This window comes from Sphaeramia orbicularis, chromosome 12 (genome assembly GCF_902148855.1).
Source record: "Sphaeramia orbicularis chromosome 12, fSphaOr1.1, whole genome shotgun sequence".
Classification (NCBI taxonomy): Eukaryota; Metazoa; Chordata; class Actinopteri; order Kurtiformes; family Apogonidae; genus Sphaeramia; species Sphaeramia orbicularis.
This window is the reverse complement of record NC_043968.1, coordinates 27,016,932-27,042,126: the sequence shown is the minus strand read 5'-3', so window position 1 is coordinate 27,042,126 and position 25,195 is coordinate 27,016,932. Positions and strand designations below refer to the sequence as shown.

Sequence of the window (25,195 nt, the reverse complement as noted above, 5' to 3'; positions counted from 1 at the left end):
TTCCTGCACAATCCATTAGGAATACTGCTGTGGACATAATTTAGTGGTTGTACATTGAAAAAAAAAAAAAAAAAAATGCGACTATCTTCTTTTCTACTGTGTGCTACTACAACAAAATGAAGGAGTAAAGTGCTAAGAAAACAAACCCCTCTACAAAGAAATGTCAGATTTATCAGTTCTGCCACTTTTAAATGTGGTAATTTCATCGTCGAAATGATGTACCGTAAAAGAAACATCTGAGTCGTTGTTACATGAGGGAATAAAACACAAACTTCCCCCTGCTATGACTCAGATCACAGGAGGGCAAAGGAAAACAGAAAACAGAGGTTGGGAAGAAAAGAGAAGTGAGAGACTGGTTGGCATTAGGAGTTCTAAAGGGAGAGGCTTAGAGCAAATCAAGAGAAAAAAACATACTTAAAAGCCCCCTCCCATAGACTTCTTTTTCTTCCATTGGCCCTCCCCTTCTTCTCATCCTTTGTATCTATAGCCCCCGGCCTCCCCCTCCCCTCTCTTTCTCACTCCTCGGCTGTTTTGAGGACAGAGTCGTCTCCCAGGATCTTGCAGAGCTCATTGAGGCGATGCTGCATCTCAGGGATGCCGGCCAGCTGGGCCTCCAGACGCTGCTTCTCCTCAGTCAGGGTGAGGCGAGTCGCCGTGTCCAGCTGCTCGAAACGCCAGCCTCCCTCCCCGTCGAACTGCAGCAGGTGGGTGTGGTACTTCCTGGGGGTGGAGAGCAAGGATTGAAAGCAGAATAGAATAAGTCTGACACAGATGCAGCACTTTTTTATCCGTGTGTACATGTAATGTTTCAGGGTTCATACACATTTTTTCAGGTCAAATTCAAACACTTTTAAGGGTCATTTTTAATTTTTTCCAAAACAGCACCTAATTGCATCTACAGGAATATATATACTCATAATTATTCTTTTTACTTTTTTATCACAATGATGTACATTGTATTATGCTATAAACATCTAAAACAAGTGGTTCCAGGCACAACAAACCCCACCCCTTGCATGTATTGTCGCTTATTCTGGCATTGACCCAGCTGATGTCATCATATCTATGTGTGTGCTGATGTCAGCATATCAGTTGCCTCTATATATGTGCCAAGTCTGAGGTAAATTGAGCCAAAATGGATGTTTTTATATAGATGTGAAATTTTGCCCATTATAAGTAAATGGGGAAAAAAAAGATTTAAAAATTTCATAAAAATTGGAACTTTGACCTACTTTTCCCAAAATGTAATCACATCTATTCTGGGTCATTAGGAATCTATAAACACAATTTAGTATGAATTCAACCAATAGCTTTGCTGCTAGAGTGTTAACAAACAAAGAAACAGAAACAATAGCCCTTGCTTCCCCTTTGGGGGGTGAGGTAATTATATTTGATAATAGGAAAATTTAGAAATTCAAAGAGAACACTAAGTTTTATCCAAAAAAATGGAAGTCACTTGGCGTTCTTCAGACACACTCACACTGAGCCAGAGATTAAGATAAAAATGTACCTGGAGTCGACATGAGAACACCTGGGAATTTTATTTTTTGACACAAAAGGTTTATTTTTCCAAATGTTTTACTTCTCTGTAATTATCTTTGGCTTGACATCTAACCTGGCAGAGTTAATATTAAAAATAAATAAATGATATTCTAATGTTTGCACCTAGGAAAAATATTCTTTTGCAGTGGGTCATTGACAAGATTCCTTCTGTCTGTGGTTGACGCAAAATAATTTTTGAACTGATCCCCCTAGAATATCTTACCAATATTATCCATGACAGTGTAGACCAGTTCTACAGAGTGCGGCACCCATTTTTGGACTATATTGGACCGGACCTCTCTTCCACCCTATTAAAAGGACTGCTGTGCACTTGAATGATATTCATAAATGTGACTCCTGTACACTGTAGGTCTGACCTACCACCTTCTGTATTATGCTAGGTTTCAGTTCTGATGTCAGAGCTGTCGTGTATGTTTTGTAGTGTGTCTAGTTTTTGAAGACATTGTCTATTCTGTTGAATGAAGAACAAAAATTGCAATAAAAACAATTGGGAAAAAAAAAAAAAAAAAATCACATCACAGAGTTATAATTCCACGTACTTAAACTAAAATTAAAGCACTTTTCAGACCATAAAAACACATTGAAATTCAAGCATTTTGAAGGATTTCAAGCACCCATATGAACCCTGTTTATTTTACAAAACAATCTATGAGTGATTTTTTTCTCCCCTGCATCTCTGAAACATGTGATATATTACAATCTAACCTCTCTTTCAAAGGATGAAAAATAGAAACCCTTGCAGGATATGTCTTACCACAGGGAGGGTCTGTGTGTGATGGAGAGCAGGGAGATTCCAGCGTCTTTAGCAGCTTGGAAAATCTTTCCTTCAACATCAATGCTTACAGCACTTGTACACTCATCAAGCAATGCATATTTAGGCCTGAAAGAGACAGAAGAAATCCTTTAGTTTCCCATCTGACAACGGGCTGCAGGCTGTGATGGGAGGCTGGAGGCTGCAGTGGTCATGGTGTATTGGCGTACAATAATGAAGCTGTTCCTCCTTACTTGTGGTAGAACATGCGGGCCATGCCCATCCTCTGCTTCTCGCCTCCTGACAGCACGTCCTTCCAGTCCAGCTCAGTATCCCAGCCTGAGACAAAAAATAAGACACCACACCAACTTAAAACTCTTGCTATCATGGAATTTTGAAAACAAATCTCAATACGTTAGTGCCATTGTACTTAGATCAAACACTGTCTAGTGGAGGTATTTCAACTGGCATTTAGCGTGTGTGTCTGTGCCATGATAGTACCAACATTTGAGACACATATGAGGACAGCTGCCAGCAACCAAAAGCACTGACTGATCTAAACTGTTTAAGAACTTTTGAACCACTAATCTTATGAATTGGTTAAAAAAAATTCACATTCTGTAGTGACGTGGAAACACCATATTTTCTGCTACACTGGTTCAATAGTAGAAACTATGTCATTTGACAAATGGAAATAGTTGTTAACACTTGTTTTTACATTCTGTTACTGATATATTTTGCTGAAAATGTCAGTTTTTCATCAGTTTTCTCAATTTATCAATCGGCAAGTTTGAAGTAAATTGAAACTAAGTTGATGTTTTTATAGACATTTGAAATTTCGCCCATTTTTTTTTTTTTTTTTTTTTACTTAGTTTTTCTCTTTTTTCAGTACAGTACAATTATACATTCAAGTACAGTTCAGTTAGTTTCTTTTCCCCGTACACAGCTGCAAATGTATTCTCACAAACCTCCACAAGCAACACATGATGAAATTTGTGAAAACAATAACAATTAAAGCAAACAAACAATGGTCACTTCCAAAAAAAAAAAAAATGACAGCACCTTGATAAACAACATGATGTATTTGTATTTGATGTACTTTTTGAATCCATGTATTATATGAGGGAGGTTCTGGTTTCATCCATCTGATGGTTATAGACTTTAAGGCTGCGATGAATAATATATTCAAAAGGCATTTATCTGCTTTTCTATCCAAACCTTAAGGTATTACTCCCAAAACTGCCACTGTTAAGTTTTGTGGGATGTTCATTTTAAAAACCTCCTTCAGGGCATTGAAAACCTCCCTCCAAAACACACAATTTCGCTCATTATAAGTAAATGGGAGAAAAAAAAAGATTCTAAAAATTCATAAAAATTTGAACTTTGACCAACTTTTCCCACAATATAACTACATCTACTCTGGGTCACTGGCAATCTATAAACCTAATTTGGTATGAATTCTTGCTGCTCCAGACATGTGAAATTTTACCCATTATAAGTAAATGGGAAAAAAAAGTTTTTAAAAATTCATTAAAAAAATTGGAACTTTGACCTAATGTTCCTAAAGTGTAACCACATCTATTCTTGGTCACTGGCAACCTATAAACCCAATTTGGTATGAATTCAACCAATAGTTTTATTGCTAAAGTGTTAAACAAACAAACAAACAAACTGAACCAAAAACAATACCCCTCCCCTCCCCTTTGGGGGCGGGGTAATAATGATATATAACTGTTAGTACTGGATGAATCATTTAAATCCTGTTAGAGCCTGTAAAACTTGTTTCACGGACTGTTTTTGTAACCAGCGGGGTATACAGCACCAATATTTGACTAGAGGGTTACCCACTTTATATATACTGTAAAAGCCTTCGACAGCCTTCTGTTGTGACATTTTCAAGGACCCACCAGAAAGTCCTTGGCAGTGATGTCATCCTGCATGTGTGCTTGTATCTGCAGTTGTGTATGCATGTGAGTTTATTTCCAAACAAGTTCTTTCTCAACATTTTCACAGTGGAGCCATTCATATAATAAAACCTGTTGCACGCTAAGCTTCGTACAGAAGTTTGTTTGGTACAATCGGCTTGATTGTTTGCCAGTGAGAGAAGAGTTGCTGCCAATTAGCCACACACTCAGGTTTAGGCATTGTAAGTAACACCCAAGTGCATAACACTGACCTTTTAAGTAAAATACATGATGTAACAAGGTCTGTTTGATCTAAAACAAACCCAACCAAACATCTACAGGGTGGGGAAGCAAAATTTACAATGAACATTTAGTTGTTTTTTCTCAGCAGGCACTACGTCAATTGTTTTGAAACCAAACATATATTGATGTCATAATCATACCTAACACTGTTATCCATACCTTTTCAGAAATGTTTGCCCATATGAGTAATCAGGAAAGCAAACGTCAAAGAGTGTGTGATTTGCTGAATGCACTCGTCACACCAAAGGAGATTTCAAAAATAGTTGGAGTGTCCATAAAGACTGTTTATAATGGAAAGAAGAGAATGACTATGAGCAAAACTATCAAGAGAAAGTCTGGAAGATACTATTAAAGAAGAAAGGGAGAAGTTGTCACCTGAATATTTGAGGAACACTTGCGCAAGTTTCAGGAAGCGTGTGAAGGCAGTTATTGAGAAAGAAGGAGGACACATAGAATAAAAACATTTTCTATTATGTAAATTTTCTTGTGGCAATTAAATTCTCTTGACTTTTAATAAACTAATCGGTCATACACTGTCTTTCAATCCCTGCCTCAAAATATTGTAAATTTTGCTTCCCCACCCTGTATATGGGCCCGATCAAGCAATAGTGAACATCAGTGTCAAATGTTAAAGTTTCATCTATCATTTCTCAAATAGGCTCATTTTTTAGCTTAAGAACTCTATTTTATGGAACTGTTTACAAAATTTCAGTAACACTTGTAGAAAAAAAAAGATATAACACTGGTCTACAAGGAAAATGCTTCCAGAATAAAAGTAATGAAATTTTACCACATGAGAGTCACTGATAAAGAAAAATCAAGTCAAAAATGCTGGTTGGCTAAACTTTCCAAGATACAGCCTTGGGTCAAAATGTGAAATTCAAGAATTAACGAGAGAATGGGTTTGACTCAAAAGGAATATTTGTCTCAGAGCTACAAGATCTGCTTCAAAACACTGTCTGCACATTAGAATACATTCACGTTACAGGTTCTATTTAGTGGAAGATTTATAAAACTATTATATAAATGTACATAAAGCAATATATATGTGTAATAACAATTAATCATATACCTTGAAAACATCAGCAAACCGGCACTTTTGTCATTTATTTTCCAATTAATCTTATTAAAATACGTAACATTTAGCACATTTAATCTCTGAAGCAAATCATTTCTAAAAAATTGTAGACCAGTGTAATTAGGGATGCACCGATTCCGATACTAGTATTGGGTCCAATACTCAGCATGTGCACTTGTACTCATACTCATAAAAGTAATCTGATACAACTGCATCGACACCACTTACGGCAGCGTGACATTCGCAATTAAGTGCAGCAGGTAGGCGGCTGTGGAGTAATGTGTGGGGAGTGTGAAGAGTGTGGAGATTTTTCAAAATAAATAACGGTGACAAAAGTAACGCTGACTGCAAGTAACGTTAAAGACACAGACGGATACGGACGGAGCGTTCTGTCCGTCCTCTGCATACATTCCATCTGTTTTCCAGGTGCTTGCGGATGTGTACCCAGACGAGAATCCCCAGCGGGAACCATGGAGTTAGAGGATCCTGTATCCTGTTTTATAATAATAAATAACAGACAACTCCTCATATCTAAACGCTATCCTACCTCCTTCTCTGGTAACAATGTGGTTGAGGTTGACTATATCCAAGATGGCCTCTAGGTCTTTGTCAGCGAGGCCTCTAGCAGCCATGTCCTCCAGCGAGTCTGGATAGATGACCTGGTCCCGCAGTGAGCCCATGGACATGTAGGGCCTGGAGAAACACACACACACACACTCTTTGTGAGCCTCTTATTTTATTAAGTGGTTGAAGCACTGAAGGAAGGGCTGAAAGAGGAAAAGTGTTTACAAAGGGACACATATTTGAGACAATCGGAGGACAAATGTCAGGAGAGAAAGCCTCATTGTGTTGGTGTTGTTTCTATTGTAGATGTAATGTATTGGATTGTGTTACAGCTCCCAGGTGGTTGTCCCATCCGATGTATAAAATATTTACTGCTCTGTAGGAGGGAGTCAGCTGAGTCTGCAGCTCTGAACGGCGCTGGGTAAGATTACATTTGAAAGGTTGTTTTTAGATTGATTGCTTCACTTCACCTCTGTTGAAAAGCTACTTAGAAAGAATTAGATCTACTCTTATGGATGAACTCACATTCTTTGAAAAAACTTGGTCACCTCTTATTCAGTATCTCACACCTCTTAGCAGAAATTAACTTTTCACCTTTACTCTAAAAGTAGTGAAAAGACGGAAGGGTATGGGTGGGTGGTGCGGGGGTAGGAGGGAAATTTATTTTTATTTATCCTTGTTTTAATTTTAATGTATTTTTTCCTCATTTATGTTTTGTATGTCATGTTTATATCTGTTCTTCATTTATCGTTACATGTTCAAAGAAAACAAAAAGAGTGCATTTTGACCTAACTGCACATTTGTCTGTATGGATGTAAAAACCCTGCACGCAATGCGTATGCAGCAAACATGTAACTGTATGACAAAGTGGTCTAATGAAACCATTTGACATAAAAAGAAAAGCTACAATCATCTCTCAGTCTCTTTGCAGAATTAAGTGACCATTTTGCTCATTGCAGTTCCATTTTGCAAACATTTACTGCGTTCTGTTTTATTCACTGGCAAATATAAGAACTTAGTGTCATGCATTATCTCACACGGCTCAATTTGAAAGAAAACCTGACTATATTTACACAAATAAACACTTTCGTTAGGAGTCTTTCCAAGAAAAAGGAGTTGAAATACACTGAATACACTTCATAAATACAGCTTATAAACAACTCTGACTTAATAACATATTTTCAGATAATGCCACTTTAAAGGTCAGCGGGGGCTTTGTGTGTGAGAAGCTTTTAATTCTTAAAGGTCAGTAGTAATAATGTGTCTAATTCTAGTTTTAAAAGCGCATTTATGGATCATTTTCCACACTAAAACACACTTTACACAGTTCACTCTTAAGGAAAGATAGGACACATATTTCCCCTTATTTTTCCTAGATATGGAGGAATCTTCACAAAGTATGATCAAGAAATTATACTAATTGATTGTGTTTCAATGGATGGTAAATATTTCACTGCGGCCAGAGCTCTGGTTTCACACACACAGGTCCTGTTACATTGGATCAGGTTACTGGTAGGATTCACCAGTGTTATGATCAAACCCTACAGTTTGTTACGCTTCAATACTGTAGGCTATCGATAAGACACATGTAACTGTTTGTGTACCTCTGAGGGATGTAAAACATATGTTGAGGAGAGGGTTTGTGCAGCCGTCCGCCGTAGACAGGCCATAAGCCGCTCAGGATCCTGAACAGGGAACTTTTTCCACAGCCGTTTGGCCCTGTGATCAATAGATGCATTCCCTCTTCCACCTGAAAAGTACAGAGAGTTTTTTTAATCCCCCTGGAGTGCAGTTAGCCTTCAGTAAAGCTGTATCCCTCCTCTACTACTAACACAATCCATCATTAACAAATAAAACTTGAATTAAAACAGGGGTTTGACTTGACAAATCAAGATCACTACAATTAAGGAACTTTTATGACAAAAAAATAAAGTACAATATTGATTCTAATAACAATGAGCTTGTAAAAATGATTATTGGAGTACATCAATCTAAAAAATACAGAATTATATCTTTTCTTTACAAACATTTAATGGGGAAGAGAGGTTGTAACACTTTGGATGTGAAACAGAAATGGGAAAAAGAACTAGGAACTGCTGTCTCAGAGGAGAAATGGGTCAATATCTGGAGAATTCAACAGTCCACCACTTCTAAAAGAATATGGAGGGAACATTGCCGGAAAAATATAATTCAATTTTTCATAACTCCTAAAATTACAGCTAAATATGTGTCCACAGTTCAACCTTGTTGGACTGAATGCGGAGATGTCAATGTAAATCATGTACACATCTTTTGGTTATGTCCTAAACTTGTATCATTCTGGGATAATGTGTATTCAACAGTTGTTAAGATATTGGGTTATGCAATTCCTAAAACATGTTTGGTGATGTATTTCAGATGTATTATTGGTAATAATGTAATCAAGAATGATAGATATATTTTTTTAAAAACTCACTTATTTAAGACTGCTTTTAATGTTTAACTGTTTTATATTCATATACCTACCTTTTGCACCTGCTTTTATCTGTTTTTAATGTGTTTGGTTTCTGTTTTTATCTGCTTTATGTAAAGTGTCTTTGAGTTCCATGAAAAGCGCTATACAAATAAAAGGTATTATTATTATTATTATTATTATTATTATTATTATTATTATTATTATTAGTTTAAAGTACTACTAGCAGCCTGTAAAAAGGCTATTACCAAAAAAATGGTGCAGATTAGAACCGCCTACAACTAACGACTGGCTACAAATTGTGAATGGAATGTTTGAGATGGAGATTCTGACCCATAGATTGAGAAGAGCAGTGTCAAGATACATTTGCATTTATTTGTATTTATTTATTTAGTTAAAGGACAGTGTGTGTTGGCATTAGTTACAAAGAACAAGATGCATGCACCAGATTTAGCAGAGAAGGTAATTTCCATCTGTTGTCCTGGACAAATGGGAAAAATTTTCATTTCAACATCACATTACTAAAACCAGTTGTTAGTCACAAAGGTTTCTTATGGTCAATGTATCCCAAATGTCCCTTATGTTTGTTTTGAATTGTACAGAAATCAAACAACAAAAATAAAGTAACAAAAAAAAAAGATATAAAATTGAATAATAAGGGTTGACCCTTATTATGTAATACAGACAGACTAATACTAATGTCCTCAGATATGTTGTACTTTTTCTTTATATTCTCTTTTATGTCTCTGATACGGCTCTCAGCTATAGCTTCAACTATAAGCCGGATCAATCAGTGTGGAATTATCACTTAATGTGTCTACTTCAACCAGAGGCAAGAAGGCAGCTGGAATAGCCCAGGAGTACCTAATGCTCTTCCTCTTTTCTGGGCTGTGGTCTGTTAACATGAGCTGCTCTTTCCCCCAGAGACCTGATAACAGAGAGCCGCAGCAGACCAGCAGACCATTCTTTTTATAACTCATATTATTGTGACACCGTATTAGGAAATATGAGGGCTAGAAAGGTTTGGCTCTGGTCCAGCTATATGTCTAGCACATTTATAGATTTAGAAGAAACCTGAAGAACATGCAATAAACAGGGTTCGTATACATGTTTCAGGTCAAATTCAAGCATTTTTTTAAGGTTATTTTCAGATTTTTCTAGCACATCATCTTATTGCTGGGGTAAAATACACATCTACAGGAATACATACAGTCACATAAAAAATATTAGACCATAAAAAGTCATCAAAAACAATGGTTATGCAATCAAGTACTCCTGTGTGTATCATGTGACTAAAACAGACAGAAAAGAAAACATGGAATGCCTGAAAGCACTGTTTTTGGGAGTACAGTGTCAAAGATATTGATGTAAGAACTGAAGTGATTTTGGTTGTTATCAAGGAAACATGGAAAATAACTAGTTATCAGCTCTGAAATTAAACTCTTATGAGCTATTTTTGTTATCATTAGATTTATCCAAACAAATGTGCTTTTAGTTGTACCACTAAAATGAACAAGAAATTGAAGAAAACAAGGGGTGGCCTAATAATTTTTTCCACGACTGTAAAATCAGATTTTTTTTTCCCTTTTTATCACAATGATGTACATGGTATTATGCAATAAACATCTAAAATTAGGTTTCAAATGATGAGGAAATTAATAAATAACATTAAAATAAAACGTTAGATGTCGTGTCACTATAATTTTCTTGGCAAAAAGTAAGGAAAACACAAAGTTTTATCCAAAAAAACGGAAGACACTTGGTGTTCTTCAGACACACTCGCACAGAGCCAAAGATGAAGTTAAATATGTACCTGAAGTCGACCTGAGAACACCTGCTAATTTTCTTTTTTGACATAAAGTTTTATTTTTCACAATGTTTCATCTCTCTGTCAGTAGCTTTGGCTTGGCATCTAACCTGGCAGAGTTCAGACGAAAAATAAAGAAATAAACCACATCACAGAGTTTTAATTTCAAGCACTTCAACTAAAATTCAAGCACTTTTCCGACTTTGAAAACATTGAAATTCAAGCATTTTCAAGGATTTCAAGCACCCGTGCGAACCCTGAATAAATACACTTACATTAATTATTACAGCTTCAAAAGAACACTCCCATTTAAAAAAACATCTACATGTATCAGACCGAAGGAGACCACAGGTTGACACCCAGAGGACATATGTGGTTCCTAATGAGACCACATGGGAGGCTTCATAAATGTTAAATACATGCCACATAGACCTGAACCCTCAGGGAGCCGCATCACAAAAGCTGTTGGTGATGCAGCTTTAAGAGAACACCTTAAACTGAGGAGTTATGGGTCATCAGTTAAATGCTCATGTAGAAGTAAATCACAGTTTGGTGTTACAATAGAGATTTGAAGGTCATTCTGGTGCTTACCACCTCACAAATGGCATATGCTGAACATGCCTGAGGGCAGTATAAAGGAATAACATTGATAGATTTTAGCTAAATACAGTCCACGGGATAGAGAAGAAATCATAATCAAACAAGTGGTTCCAGGCACAACAAACCCCGCCCCTCACACATATTGTAGCTTATTTTGGCATCGATCCAGCTGATGTCATTATGTCTATGCATGTGTTGATGTCACTGTATCAACTGCCTCTTTATATGTGCCAAGTTTGAAGTGAACTGAAACAAAACTGATGTTTTTATAGCCATGTGAAATTTCACCCATTTTAAATGGGAGAAAAAGAGAATTAAAAAATTCCTGATAAATTGGAACTTCGACCTACTTTTCCCAAAATGCAATGACATCTATTCTGGGTCACTGGCAATGTAATAAACCAAATTTGGTATGAATTCCACCAATAGTTTTGCTGATACAGACATGTGAAACATTGCCCATTATAAGTAAATAGGGGAAAAAAAGAATTAAAAAATTCATAAAAAATGTGAACTTTGACCTACTTTTCCCAAAATGCAATGACATCTATTCTAGGTCACTGGCAATCTATAAGCCCAATTTGGTATGAATTCAATCAATAGTTTTGCTGCTAGAGTGTTAACAAACAAACAAAGAAACAAACCAAACAAAAACTAGAAAAGCACTTGGAGAGCGCAGATCTCCGCCAAGGCAGATCAGTTGTCCCACCCCATCCCCAGATCACCACCAAAATTTAATCATTTGTTCCTTATGCCAGTTTCAACATTTCCTGAAATTTTCATCCAAATCCGTCCATAACTTTTTGAGTTATCTTGCTAACAAACAAACACACAAAGTAAAGTGATCACAATACCTCCTGGCAGAGGTAATAATAGCCCTTGCCTCCCCTTTGGGGGGGTGGGATAATGATGATTTAAGATGATCTCTTACCTTAAAGTTAAGACAAGACACCACTACATCCCCGTTTGGTGTGATAATAGGGACATTCTCACACACTATGCCTTTGTCAACATCTATCACTTCACCTAAAGAGATAAAGAAGACAGAGAAAGATGAAGAGGATGGCACAGAAAATGTAGTGAAATTATATCAGAAATTAAGGATTACACACTCTGTCTTCTATAGAGAGGATAATGTCTACATAGCAGGAATTATAGGGTTAAACTAAAAAAAAAAATCCCTCTTTAGCACTTCAGTTATCTCTTGGCTTAATATTCCTCTCAGAGTATGGGGGTTATGTATGTTTACACAGAGATATTTATGCAGTGGCTCTGATGTTTGACCTCGATTATAATGATTGCTTGTATTGTCATCCTGGCGATGTAGGAATTGAAGCTCACTGTGTTTTGGAAAGTGCCGTTTAATTGGCTAAATGCATCAGATAACAAAATCTAAGAATAGATAAAGGAAAGCTCAAATAAAGAGTGAACATAAATCTGATTAGTGTTTGAACTGAGCCAAAAGTACAGTGTTTACAGAGGGACGGCATCAAGGCATCAGGCCTGCTCTGTGCTCTTGACCCCAGTGGAAAAATGGTAAAAGTTAGCACAGCATAGCAACAGTAACTAAGTGAGTGCAGAGGCTGTGATCGGCCAATTAGGCTGGTAACTACCTGTTCCTTTTCATGTACAAACCCACCAGGACCAGCCTACCTCTGATCTCCAGTGGTCCGTCGATGTGCATCTCAGGCTTGCTCTTCTTCTCTCCTCCTGAAGTCGCTGACAGGGAAGAACGCTTGTAAACACCCCTCTGGACGTCCTCAAACACTACAAACATGTTGTGGACACGGGAGGTGTAGCCTGCCAGCTCTGTGACCTGTACCAACACAATCAGGCCAAAGGTCATTCACTGCTGAAAAGTAATACGAATGTTAATTTGATCCCAAACTGACACGGTCACTGTCATGGCCATGAGCTGATAAAACTGTATGTGGATCTGCACGTACCACTGTGTTTGTGTTTGTACTATAAAACATGCAACTTAAACCAAACACCAAGTAGTTGGTGGCGTGAATACTATGTTAGGAATGCAATGCTTTATGTACATTATGCAACCGAGTGGCTTAGATTCACACAGTTGGGTGTGTATCTTTTTGGGTTTGTTGTATGTGTGTGTGGATGCACAAACATACACAGTATCACAGATCAGAATATCTGCTGTGCAAAACAAGCATAAAAAGTAGAAAATATTATTAAGTCAAGCTTGAAAATTTACACAAACTGCTGTTGCCATTTTTTTTTACTTTATTTGTATTCATTTTTAAATCACATTTTATCTCTGATAATTTTAATGTCTTTTTTCCCTTTTTTGATTTTAATGTAATTTTCTTCTGTGATTTTTTTATGCCTTTGTACAGCACTTGGAGTTACCCTCTGTATGAATAGTGCTATTACAAATAAACTTGCCTTACCTTTATTGGAATTTCACACGAAATACATGCATAGCATTATACAAGTGTATCTTTTATATATCATCAAAATCTATGTTGGTGAATAACACAGTTGAAAAAACAGGAATAAAAAGCTGCTGTTACCACTTTATGGGACAAACATTACAGTCAGCTTTTAGGTGAGCACAGAGGGACAGTATCAGTGGAAATCAGAGGCTCTTCTGCATTTAACTAAACTCTAACTCATAAAGACAAGAGAGAGGAGAGAGAGAAAAACCCTGCTTTTGCTTTGGCTTTAGTGCTGTACCCTGCCGTGAGACAATGCAGGCTGTTGACACAGCTTGATTATATTAAACAACAAACACCACTTCTGGGAATTCATGAACACCATGTGGGACTGCAGAGATGTGACTGGCCCAAGGAAGAAAGGAACCAAACCAAGATCTAAAATCTAAGGCAGCCAGGAAATCTAATCAGGGAATATAATATAATACTGAAATATTGCCGTTTATTTTTTTGTTTAAAATTGTGAGCCATAACTTTAAAAATGTATCAGTGAACAAAATAAAAACTGAAATAGCTATAAAAGAAACCCCAAATATGTCAGTTCTGCAAAATAATGTTCAAACATGACTTTATTACTCTATCAACTATTATCAACCAGGAAAATAAGTGGGACGATCCTTTCCCATTTGCTGTTTTAAGTGCATTAATAGTTACATATAAGAAGAAAGTTAGGAAGAGATGCAGGAGCGCTGGCTGAAAAATCAACAGATGGAGGATTATTCACAGTAAGGATAAGCCCTGAGAGAAGGCGCTCTGGGCAGTCAATGAACACACACACACACACACACACACACACACTTACACAACACAAGGTCACACTGCTGGCTGACCTAGACTGACATGACAGTGGCAGTGAATTCACCCTTTCGGAAGTGATGCCCATCAGGGGTTTCTGTGTTTGGTCTCAGTAATTTATCATTTGCAGACAAGATCAACTTGACCCAGTCATCAAGTTCTGCAGTTACAAGATAACTGTACAAAATGTCAACACAAATACTGTATGTTTAGATGGAAGGGCAGCTATGACAGAAGTATGGCAGCTTATCAAATTTGGGGGTTTTCCGTTCTTTGACTGACACAGAGAGAAGTGGGACTATGGATGGACATTATCTTTGTCCTGATATTTTAATTTATTACCTCCGCCAAGGAACAGCAGAGGTTATGTTTTCATCAAGATAACTAAAAAGGTTATGGATGGATTTTGATGAAATTTTCAGAAAATGTTGATACTGGCACAAGGAACAAATGATAAAATTTTGATGGTGATGGGGGGGGAACTGATCTGCCTTGGTGGAGGACTGCACTCTCCGAGTGTTTTTCTAGTTTGATATTTTCTATTTATCTGAGTCCAGATCAGTGAGCCTCTGTGAGTACTTGCCCATGTATATTTGTTATTGTCCTCTGTGTCTGTGTTTTGTTTTGTCCCATCTCCACATTACATGTCTCAGTAAGTTGATAGGACCAATATTTTGGGAGATATTAGTCATTTTGGAATACAATAGCCTTACAATCACATTGCGTTGCCCGGAAATGCACTACTACGCTGCATGATGGGAAATGAAGTTAAAAACAGGAACGACGCATTTACAAACTTAAGTCCCTAGATATCGGTATTAATATGACTGGTGGTTCCCCACGGATCAATGTGCTAGTATTATATAATACAGATGCCCTCTCCTGTTACTGCAGAAAGAATCTACCTATGGGTATAAACAAAGCTACCTGGTACATGACAGAACATTTGTTGTGGTTTTTGGCAGCGATACATGAGGACAAGGCTGTGGTTTGACGGTTCAGGAAGGGCTTTTGAGGAACAAGAGCAAACAAGATGAGTACCTTAATAACACGAGCTGGGGCATGTCATAGGGGCATCTGACCAGTCACACACACATACGTACTGGGTTTAGAGTGTCTGGAGGCGTGAGCATCACATACGCTATCAGGAATGTGTTGTCTGCTGCCTGTTAAATCACACACACTCACCCATGTCTTGCCCTTGCATGCAGAGGCTTGCTGGTGTACAGACTAAAACCCCTATCCTCAAGGGAAGTGTTTGAGCAATGACAATCTGCTTTTCCATAGACACACTTAGATTCTGGTTTTAGAAAAACAGCTAAATAATGCACATAGAGGACTGGGACAACACCATGTTTTTGACAAGGGGTGACTCACACTTAAGGAAGCCGTCAACAACCCACTCATTTACAAAGTGTTTCAATTCCTCCTCCTAACCACAAATACAAACTGCCAACACTATTTTGAGCACAGAGGCCCTGTTCAGACCTGGCATTAATATGTGTCCTCAATGATCAGATCAAAAGTGGACAGCTCTGATGCAAGATGTGAATGCGCTCAGGAGAGATTGAGATCTGACCACTCAGACCACATCTGGAGATGGTCTGGGATACATTACATTCACACTGAAACTCAGCATCAACTGAGTTATATTTAACCCCTAAGGACCCAGTGTGACTTCTGTGGCAGTTCCTAAATGAATTTTTCTCTCTATTCAACTTTTCCTAAGTGATTTATAACCATTTATTATAATCTTATCCTCTAAATTTTGCATTTACCCTATGTTTAATTGACTGATCATGTAGATGCTCATAAAAGCTTAGAGTAAAGTCAAAGGTTATTGTATCAAAACAGAAAAAAATGAAGAAAAAGTGACTTTTTCAGTCAAATATATCATTAATTGAACATAAACCCAGTGTGTCCATCCACTGTCACTGATCCAACTCCATGGGTTTTACTGGTGAATCAATGTTATAGAAGATGACAGTGTTTCCTTGGTAACTATGGAGCCTCTGAACATCCAAATGGGTCATATCTGATGACCATGAAAAGATGAGTAACTGTATTTTACACCAATTGTTTACATGTAATGATAGGATTAGTGGATCAACAGTTTATATCTGTAGATTCTTTTGGTTAATGGTGGATGTTTGGGTCTTTATGGGTTAAGATGCACGAGTTTCATATGTATATGGCTGCCTGACCATATCACAAAAATGCTCTGCTACTTTCTTTCTCCATGAGGTAATAGAATAGTGTCTGTTTGCTTAATCCAGAAGAAATTCATGTCATTTTTTTAGCAGCTGAAGGTGGTTCTTGTGCAAGAAAACCCACAATATCACCTCAATGCGAGTAACAGGCAAGACAACAGCCCACCTTAGAAACTGGTAGTCATCTTTGAAATTAACGGTTAAATAAATTTGCAGACAAAATATTACAAAGGTGGTCGGTTAAACCTCAAATGAAAGCTTGGGCTAAATATTAGACTAAAATGAACTTGTTTATTTGTATATAAAGCAAAGGAAGTGAGATCGGTTCACAAGCAGAGACATGTGGAGACGCATTTTAATGGAAGGTGTGAACAGACACATGCAGGGCTGTCCACACTGGAGGCATGTTAATACCAGATCTGAACAGGTTCTCATAGATAGGTCACACATAAACAAACATTCTGTACGAGCTTACCTGACCCTTTCTCAACAAAGGGAATTACTGGGAAGCTTGAAAGAATACATGCTAAAACACAGAGTGGGCATATGATCAAAAGTAGACAAGTACAAACCAGCTGCTCTGCAATACAGTCTCACAACAAATGTGCTGCAGCCAAATCCTCTTAAAAACCTCAAAATGCAGCCTGAGAGAGAGAGAGAGTGCATGAATGGGTCTTGCTATTTTTTTGGATTAAAATGCAACAAGAGATCAGGGATTTGGCCCTCAATGAACAAGGCCTTTCATTCAACCTATTTTCTTTTTCAGTCTGGACTCAGTCAATTCCTGTGAAATAGTGGGGAGACTTGCAAGGGGAAAATACAGAAGAAGATGGATGTACATATAGTATGCATCTGTTACAGTTATCATTCAATCTGGGCATCCCCACCCATCTGTCCATCCAAACGTTAGTGCCCACAGACCTCAAAGCATCCTGTTATAGGGCCTGGCCAAGCGAAAGTGAACATCAGCGTCGATTTGTTTTTTCTCTAAAACAATATTTTTGATTACTCAGCATGAAACACATATATCTCTAGTTTCTAAAACTATGTTTATTTAATTTATACCTGAATTACAACTGGATATATAAGAAAATACATGAGAATACTAGGGATGCAACGGTACAGGTTATCCACGGTTCGGTACGTATTGCGGTTCTTGAGTCACGGTTCACGGTTTGGTGCGATTCTGATGCAGAGCCTGGCTGGAGCTCAGCTGTGCACCACAACATAACTAGGAGCTGATGGAGAGCCTTAAGGCTCATTTATGCTCCTTTATGTACGTACGTAAATAGGTACGTCTGTTTCTAATGTTGTCATGCGTCACTGCCTTCATACTTCCATGCGTCCTGTTCGTTAGAATCAGTGTTTCTTGGTCAATCCACCAGAGGGCGCCGCTCTTAATTAACGTACTGGCCGAATAGAGGGTATGCACATAAGTCACTTCCCCCCTGGCCACGCCCCTCGAAGTCAGACTGAGTGGCAAAAACCAACCTGCTCAACATGACGGAGTATAGCACTAAACACAGCGAGACCGGGAAAATGCGAAATATGAAATTAAATTAAGGACAGTTGGACTCGACGTGGATCCATATGAGCTACCAAAGAACAAGTGGTCCATGAACACTGACATGTGGAAAGAAATCGCGTATCTGGACATCCAGGGTAAGTATCATTGCTATTTTTACCTCCAACAAATATACATGGTTTCATCATTACTGACAACCAGGGTCCAAAATTAGGCAGAGAACCAGCTGATCCAAAGTGCATTTACAGTAGACCGTGTACTGACCCCAGTGAATATATGCATAATTTACTGGTACTGAGGATATTTAGGTCTAGTTCAGATCAAGTACTTTATACAACACAGATACTACTGTTGTGGACCAGCAGGGTACGACTTTATTCGTGTAAATTATGATATTTTTCCCACTTGTTTTTAAATTACAACATTATTCTTGTAATATTATGGTTTTATTGTTGGAACATGACGATTTTAATCTCATAAACGAATTACATTTTTATGAGTTTTTTTTTTTATAACTATGACTTTATTCTCATAACATTGTGATTCTTTTTGTATTCGACTTTATCATAAAATTACGGGTTTTATATTGATATTTTATGACTTTATACTTGTAGTGACAAGTGTTTTTGTTTTCTCATGTGGCTCTAATATGCTGTCATAGCTTTATTCTCCAGTTCCCCTGTATTTGAAAAACTGGGTTAGCCTCAGTTTAAGTTAGTTTACTAATCATGTAGGAGCACAAGGTTCAGAATCACAAAATGAAGACAAAAACCATGAAAGATCTGATCATGAAACCAAGAGCTTTACTAAGAAGTAACATTAACCAAAACAATACATAATTTAAGGTATGATTTTACCCAAAAATACAGCATAAATTAATGTTACCTGACATGAAACGGGATCCACAGATCTAGGTTTGGTTTCCTGGATCTGTGGATCCATCTACTTCTCTTTACTTTGGCTTTCAGTGCCTCTAGAACGATAGCTCCGACTGTTTTTCAAACCTGTTCATACATTCAATTGCTCTTCCCCATTTTTTTAATAAAATATTGTTCTTAAGTTTAGACAATATTGAAGCCAACGCTGCTACTCTACTCCCTCTTTCTGCCACTCAGTGGGCGTAACCGCGGTGACTTCCGCTAGCGGTGACGTCACATGCATACCCTCTATACCATAAAGGAGAGTAAAGTTTTTTCAGAAGAAGAAGAAAGTCAATCATAACAAACATGGCGACGACAGAGGAGGTTTTACTCATGTGGATACTAATGTTAATATTGAGAAGGTTAGTTGGATGAAGAAGGGCTGTGCTCCGTGTCCGGGCACCGCCGCGTCCGGCTCTAAACAATGACAGTAGAATTCTGTAAGTCAGTCTCTTGCAAAGCTCGAATATAAACTTGAGTTGTCCAGAAATGTCATTTGAAAATGACAAATGAGCCGTATTGTGGTACATGCTTGTACCAAACCATGAGGGACGTACATACGGTTCAATGGTAGGACATGTACTGCTGCACCCCTAGAGAATACAGTGTAAATGAAGGACAGTAAAGGCTGTAAATGAAGGTGTATAGCATAAATTCAGAATGTAAATAGCAATGTGTAAATAAATATGTTCAAATATATGCCTGTGTCTAATTTTATGTCATAATAATCAAATACTATAATGATTTTGAATGTTATTTATTATAGAAAAACAGCAGACCTATGTGTAATAAATATAGTAATGAAACATGTGTCACCAAAGACTGATAATTTTATCAGTATCTTAACAAAATCTTTATTATTATTATTCTGGTGCATCACACTGAACAGACACCTCATTCTGTTACTTTTTTGGATTGTCACACTGTTATAACGAATTAATGTCTTTTAAAACTAAAATAAAAATGACATCAGTTTCATTTTTGGATATAATGCACTCTCATATATTTAGAAAAGTGTGGTATGCTAAATATTTGCACTTGAGGAACAGCCCTATTTGGTATTTTTTCCAAACCTTGAATAACTGCTGTATATTTTTCTTCACTCCATTACTTTGTCAATGATGATAAATTCATGTTTTTATTCAATATTTGGTTATTATTCCTCAATGGCATCTTAAAGAACTTGCTTAGACCAATCTAAGCTATTATGGTTGGTGCTAAATGAATTTTTAAAAACAGATATGGAATGATTAGTATTACTGCACATTGCTTTCTCACTCCGTTACTCTCTTGGCCAGGCCCAATAACACTACAATAAATTCTGCATATCAGTGTTAGTCTGTATGAATAAGATAAAACGCTATTTGAAATTTATTATTTCAGCAAGTTACCAAGCATTTAGGTGAAGAATCTTTCTGCTTTAGTCCATTTGCACTCCAGGAAAATACCGACTGGTGGCTTTTATGACCTTGTAATCCCTTTTATTTGGTTTATGTCTTATGTTTCGAATATAGACATGTAGGTTTGTCTGTTAAAAGACACTAGAAAGATGATAGATATACAGTTGGGTTAATCATAGACTGTTTGTTCTGCTCATTTGGTCAGTTAGGGACATACAGTTTGGGGTTTGGTTAAAGTTCACGTTACGTAAACAGGTGTCTGTTTACACATATATGTAAGTTAAGTAAATATTGTGTAATCTCTAATATAAATATGGCTAACACAGAGGAACGTGAACATCTGGTCCAAAGTGAACTTTTTGTCAATAAATAAAAGGTCAAAGGTGTCAGGAGGATCCTATAATGATGTAAGTGATGAAGATGAAAGGGATCAGCGCTACATTTTTGGGCTCCTAAACTACCTCAGAGAAATCAGCAGCTCCGTGTTATAGTAAAGACACATTAAATGGAACAGGCTGTGTCCTACCTCTTTATATGAGGACATGATCCTCTCGATGGCATCAGCTCCTGAGGCCAGAAGGTTACGAGCGGTGGTGAAAGCCTCTGTCCTCTCACTCACCATCACCTGCGTCTGTCCATCTGCTGTTTCTAGATACAAGACACAAAGACCCACATGAAATCCAGGGGGGAGAAGGAGACAACTACTTTGACAAACTGAGGGAACTGTTTCTTATGCGGTGAAAGTAACTCTTTTCAAGGGGTCCAACGAGGTCCTACAGCTCAGGGAACAAAGGAACTTGTCAGCATTAGAACAGCACGAATACATTACAGTATGTAAATAGAAGACGTGACACTAGAACTGTAGTCAAGCTGATCAGCAAACAAAGTAGACTCATCTATAGCTTTATTTTTAAGCAACTGAAATGCCATCAGGGAGGTGTGGGAGGTAGCTCCTGTTTTCACACATTCTAATCAGCTTGTCTTTGGAGGAAGCAGGAGCAGTAGGTTACTAGTGGAATTCATGTGTACTCTAAAATGTGCTTACACAACAACTACAACTATTGTAGTGGCACTGTATTACTGCACACCAGCCGTCAAGAGCAATGCAAGCCAAAAAAAAAATATCCAAAAATGATGGCTTACCTTGTTTTGTTTTGTTTTTTTTATTTATAATTATAATGCTGCAAATGGTTGTTCCACCTCATCTAACCTCATCTAATAGCAATGGTATGTTTGTAGAAATACTGTCAGATATCACACATGTTTAATTGGAGCTGTTTTCCAGGAGAATGTTTGAGGATGCTCAAGGCCTGCCTACCATTGTCAGCAAAGCCGGTAGCTGTGATGATGGGCACGGCTACCATAACCAGTCCGCTGCCACTCCACACATACTTCATGAGAAACTGCTCGATCATGATGTACCACAGACGCTTGGACAGGATCAGGTTCATCTGGTCTGCCAGAGCTCTGTAGCACTTCTGCAGCTGACGCATCTCCACCTGCAACAAAGAAAACAGTATAAGACTTCATATGAGCAATAGGCCTGTTTGGATTGTAATTAATGAAAGTGCATGAATGCGAGCATGCAATGGAGTATCAGCTGTTAATGTGTCTGATTATTATGCATAAAATAAAGGACTGTGTGTTGTTAATGGTCTATTAATGTTTGTTAGTGGAGACAGTGAATTCTCACTGTTAGTGCTGATCATCTCTGTCATCTGTTAACAACCTTCAACCTGCTTTTATAACAGTTACAACAAAACTGAGGATAAAACACTGCAAACCACAATGAGAAGCTGAAGAATGGTTTTTACCTCCATACCATCTGTCCTGCTCAACACAGGGCCCTAGCAGGACTAATACAAGGAAAAACCCTGGATCTGTACCATATCCACATCTACAATGCTCTAAATTGTTTGTACATACTAGAACTATTTTTACATACATTTATTTTTAATCTTGTGTGCTGTATGTCTTGTTTCTGTTATTCTACTATTGGCTGCAGGTACAAAAATACATTTCACGGTGTATTGTACTGTGCATGTGACAAATAAATCTAAAGTTGGAATAACTTAGTTTTCAATCACATTCCTCTTTTTATTCCTATTTATACACATCAGTAATCACCTTTGACCAGGGGCAATGATTACATACTGAGTCCCACTTGCACTTTATCTATCAAGAATCAATCACATTGTCACAATCATTTCATGAGAAGGGGTACAATCATTTCATTCTAACTTAATGGCCAACACTGTATATTAGACTTATACAGACTTCATTTGTCATTACAGATTTTACATCAAAAATGAAATTTTGATGCAGTTGGATGTATATGGCCATCTAGTTTTGGGCAATATCAGAATATCAGCAGTGAGAGAAATAGCTTTAAGAACACAAATAAATAAATAAATAAATAAATACACTTGGCCAAAATACTTATCCTGCTATATGAATAAATCAGATATTTCTGGTTATGTCTGACTAACTCAAAATGATATATCACCTTAATCCACAGAATTTTAAACTTCAATATTCAACACACTGAACCTCACAACTGTCCCAATTACACTTTATCATTCAAGAATTCATTACTTTGTCACAATCTTTTCATATGTACAAATATTTTATTCCAGCTTCATGGGCACCAGTGTACATATACTGTATTGCTGCATTCATGCATCCTCCTCCAACCTACCTTGTGACCCCTATAGAAAGCTATTTCCTCTGCATTGGCAATAATCCTGGAGTGCACATAGCGCAGGTATCCTTTCCTGTGAGCCTCCTCCGCCACCAGTTTACCAAACCTGGGAGAACAGGCCCGGAGGACCTTAGCTGTGGCGAACACCACCAGCCCGGCCAGGAGGGTCGGCCCGGTGGCGTTGGCCCCCCGGGACCTTGCGGTCTGGATGAGCGTGTAGGAGGTGAGCATGACGTCCAGGATGGGTTTGGTGAGGTTGGAGTAGAGGTGGGCCACAGACTGGGAGAACATCATCACATCCTCGGTCAGGGACTGGTCCGGGTTGGCCAGCCTCCCGTCCATGTTGCTGACTTTGTAGTAGGTCTGGTCGGTGAAGTAGGTCCGGTAGGCATGGTTGACCAGCCGGGTGCGGAAGGCCAGGGCCAGTTTGCACTCCAGGTACCGGATGGCGCTGTTGACGAACGTGGCCGGGATGGCAATGAGGAGCCATTTGATCAGCTGGATGATGAAGCTCTGGGGTTTCTTCTCCACGATCGTTTTCACAATCTTTCCATCCAAGCTGGCTACGTAAATGGACAGAAACGTCCTGGATATCAGCGCCACCGAATGCAACGACAACAAACCCAGCTCTTTGGACACCAGCTTGGGAAAGAGGATTTTACCAAGTTCCAGGATCTGCCTGAAGAACTGTGCGTTCACGCCGGGGGATGCCTTCTGACATCCCGCCCCGTCCTTCTGGGATGTTGCCGTGCAAGTGGAGCCGTTCTCCGCCTTGGAAAGCCGCCGACTGTTCCCCGGATCCCTGCCTTTGCCTCTGCTTGTGCTCAGCTGCCTGTAGATGATGGGGTACAGCGTTTTGACACCGTAGGCAGCAGCCGCAAGAAACACGGCTCGTTTGGCCGCAGACGTGCGGTCCCACTTCACTTTGGCCGCCGCATCGAGGATGTTGGACATTTTCAGCCGTTAGTGGTTTCTGCTGAAGATCCGGACAACATCCATCCCCCACACCCGACTCACCGCGGCCCCATCAAAACGGAGACGGACTTCTGACACTGGATTGATGTAAACCGAGCCTGTTACATGGACCGCTACATCCTGCTCCTTTTTCAATCACACAGTATGGACGTCAACACCAGAACCCCACTTCCGGTTTTAGATTTCAAAATAAAGTACCCACGTCTGTACATTCAAATTCAGATTCAGAATACTACTGAAGCGTATTGCATTCACATGGAAAAATAAAAATCGGCTCTGTTTCTCTGAATTAACGAGATATTTATCTTGTAAAAAGAAAGTCGATTAAAAAAAACGTTTCTGTAATTAATAATTCTCTCGTTAATTCAGAAAAACAACCGATTTTTATATTCTCATAATCTGTCCATGATCATTGTGTGTTTGTTCTGTGAGGTGTAACACTTTTTAATATGAAAACGGAATGTCCTACATGTACTGCCAACAACAGTGCTCATATTCGGAAGAGGCGATGGATTATTTTGCTGCTGAATTAATGACATAATTATCTCATAATTATGAGAAACGGATTTATGAAAAAATTAAAAAAAAATCGGCTCTGTTTTTACGAGGTAATTATCTCGTTAATTCAGAAAAACAGAGACGATTTTTATTTTTTCATGTGAATGCAATAAGCTTCTGTAGAATACTTTATTCATTCTTGAGGAAATTCTATGGTTACAGTTGCTCCATGCAAGAATAAAAAGTAGCAGAGAAGAAATGATCTTATACATATACATATCTCTATATACAAAGCTTTAAATGCCCCCCCCCCACACACACACACACTATATATATATATATATATATATATATATATATATATATATATATATATATATATATATATATATATATATAAATAGCCTACCTAAATATACATATTAAAACACTATTAGAAGAAGCAATGTGTATGATATGTAAAAGACAAATATTATCAATATGCTAAGTAAAAGAAAAATACATGACTACTAGTTACACTCAAATTATGGAGTTACAAGGAGGTATTATAGCTTTTTTGATTTTTCTTTTGTCTTTATTTTGGATTTTGCACTTCTTTTCCTCTTGTGTGCTTTTGTACTTTCCCCAGGCAGGACTGATTTCCTGTGTGCACTTGTTTCCTTTGCCCAGTCCAGTTTTTGAAATGCACGTTAC

General features: G+C 38.0%; 1 protein-coding gene across 1 annotated transcript; it reads right to left on the bottom strand.

The window, feature by feature from the left end:
- On the bottom strand, positions 1-24,154 carry abcd2 (ATP-binding cassette, sub-family D (ALD), member 2). Its single transcript, XM_030148737.1, has 10 exons — positions 23,027-24,154; positions 21,647-21,827; positions 20,855-20,976; positions 12,676-12,838; positions 11,954-12,048; positions 7,768-7,913; positions 6,147-6,292; positions 2,569-2,653; positions 2,318-2,443; positions 1-720 (listed from the first exon to the last, which is right to left on the bottom strand). The coding sequence occupies exons 1-10, from the start codon at positions 23,981-23,983 to the stop codon at positions 516-518; spliced, it is 2,226 nt and encodes a 741-aa protein (XP_030004597.1). The 5' UTR covers positions 23,984-24,154; the 3' UTR covers positions 1-515.
- Between the last annotated feature and the right edge of the window lie 1,041 nt (positions 24,155-25,195).

Excerpts from the sequence above, each read along its gene's own strand:
- abcd2 (XM_030148737.1), bottom strand. The coding sequence starts at position 23,983 with ATGTCCAACATCCTCGATGCGGCGGCCAAAGTGAAGTGGGACCGCACG. Across the intron at positions 12,049-12,675 it reads CGGACCACTGGAGATCAGAG|GTGAAGTGATAGATGTTGAC; the intron begins GTAGGCTGGTCC and ends TTATCTCTTTAG. Across the intron at positions 7,914-11,953 it reads TGTCTTGTCTTAACTTTAAG|GTGGAAGAGGGAATGCATCT; the intron begins GTAAGAGATCAT and ends TGTACTTTTCAG.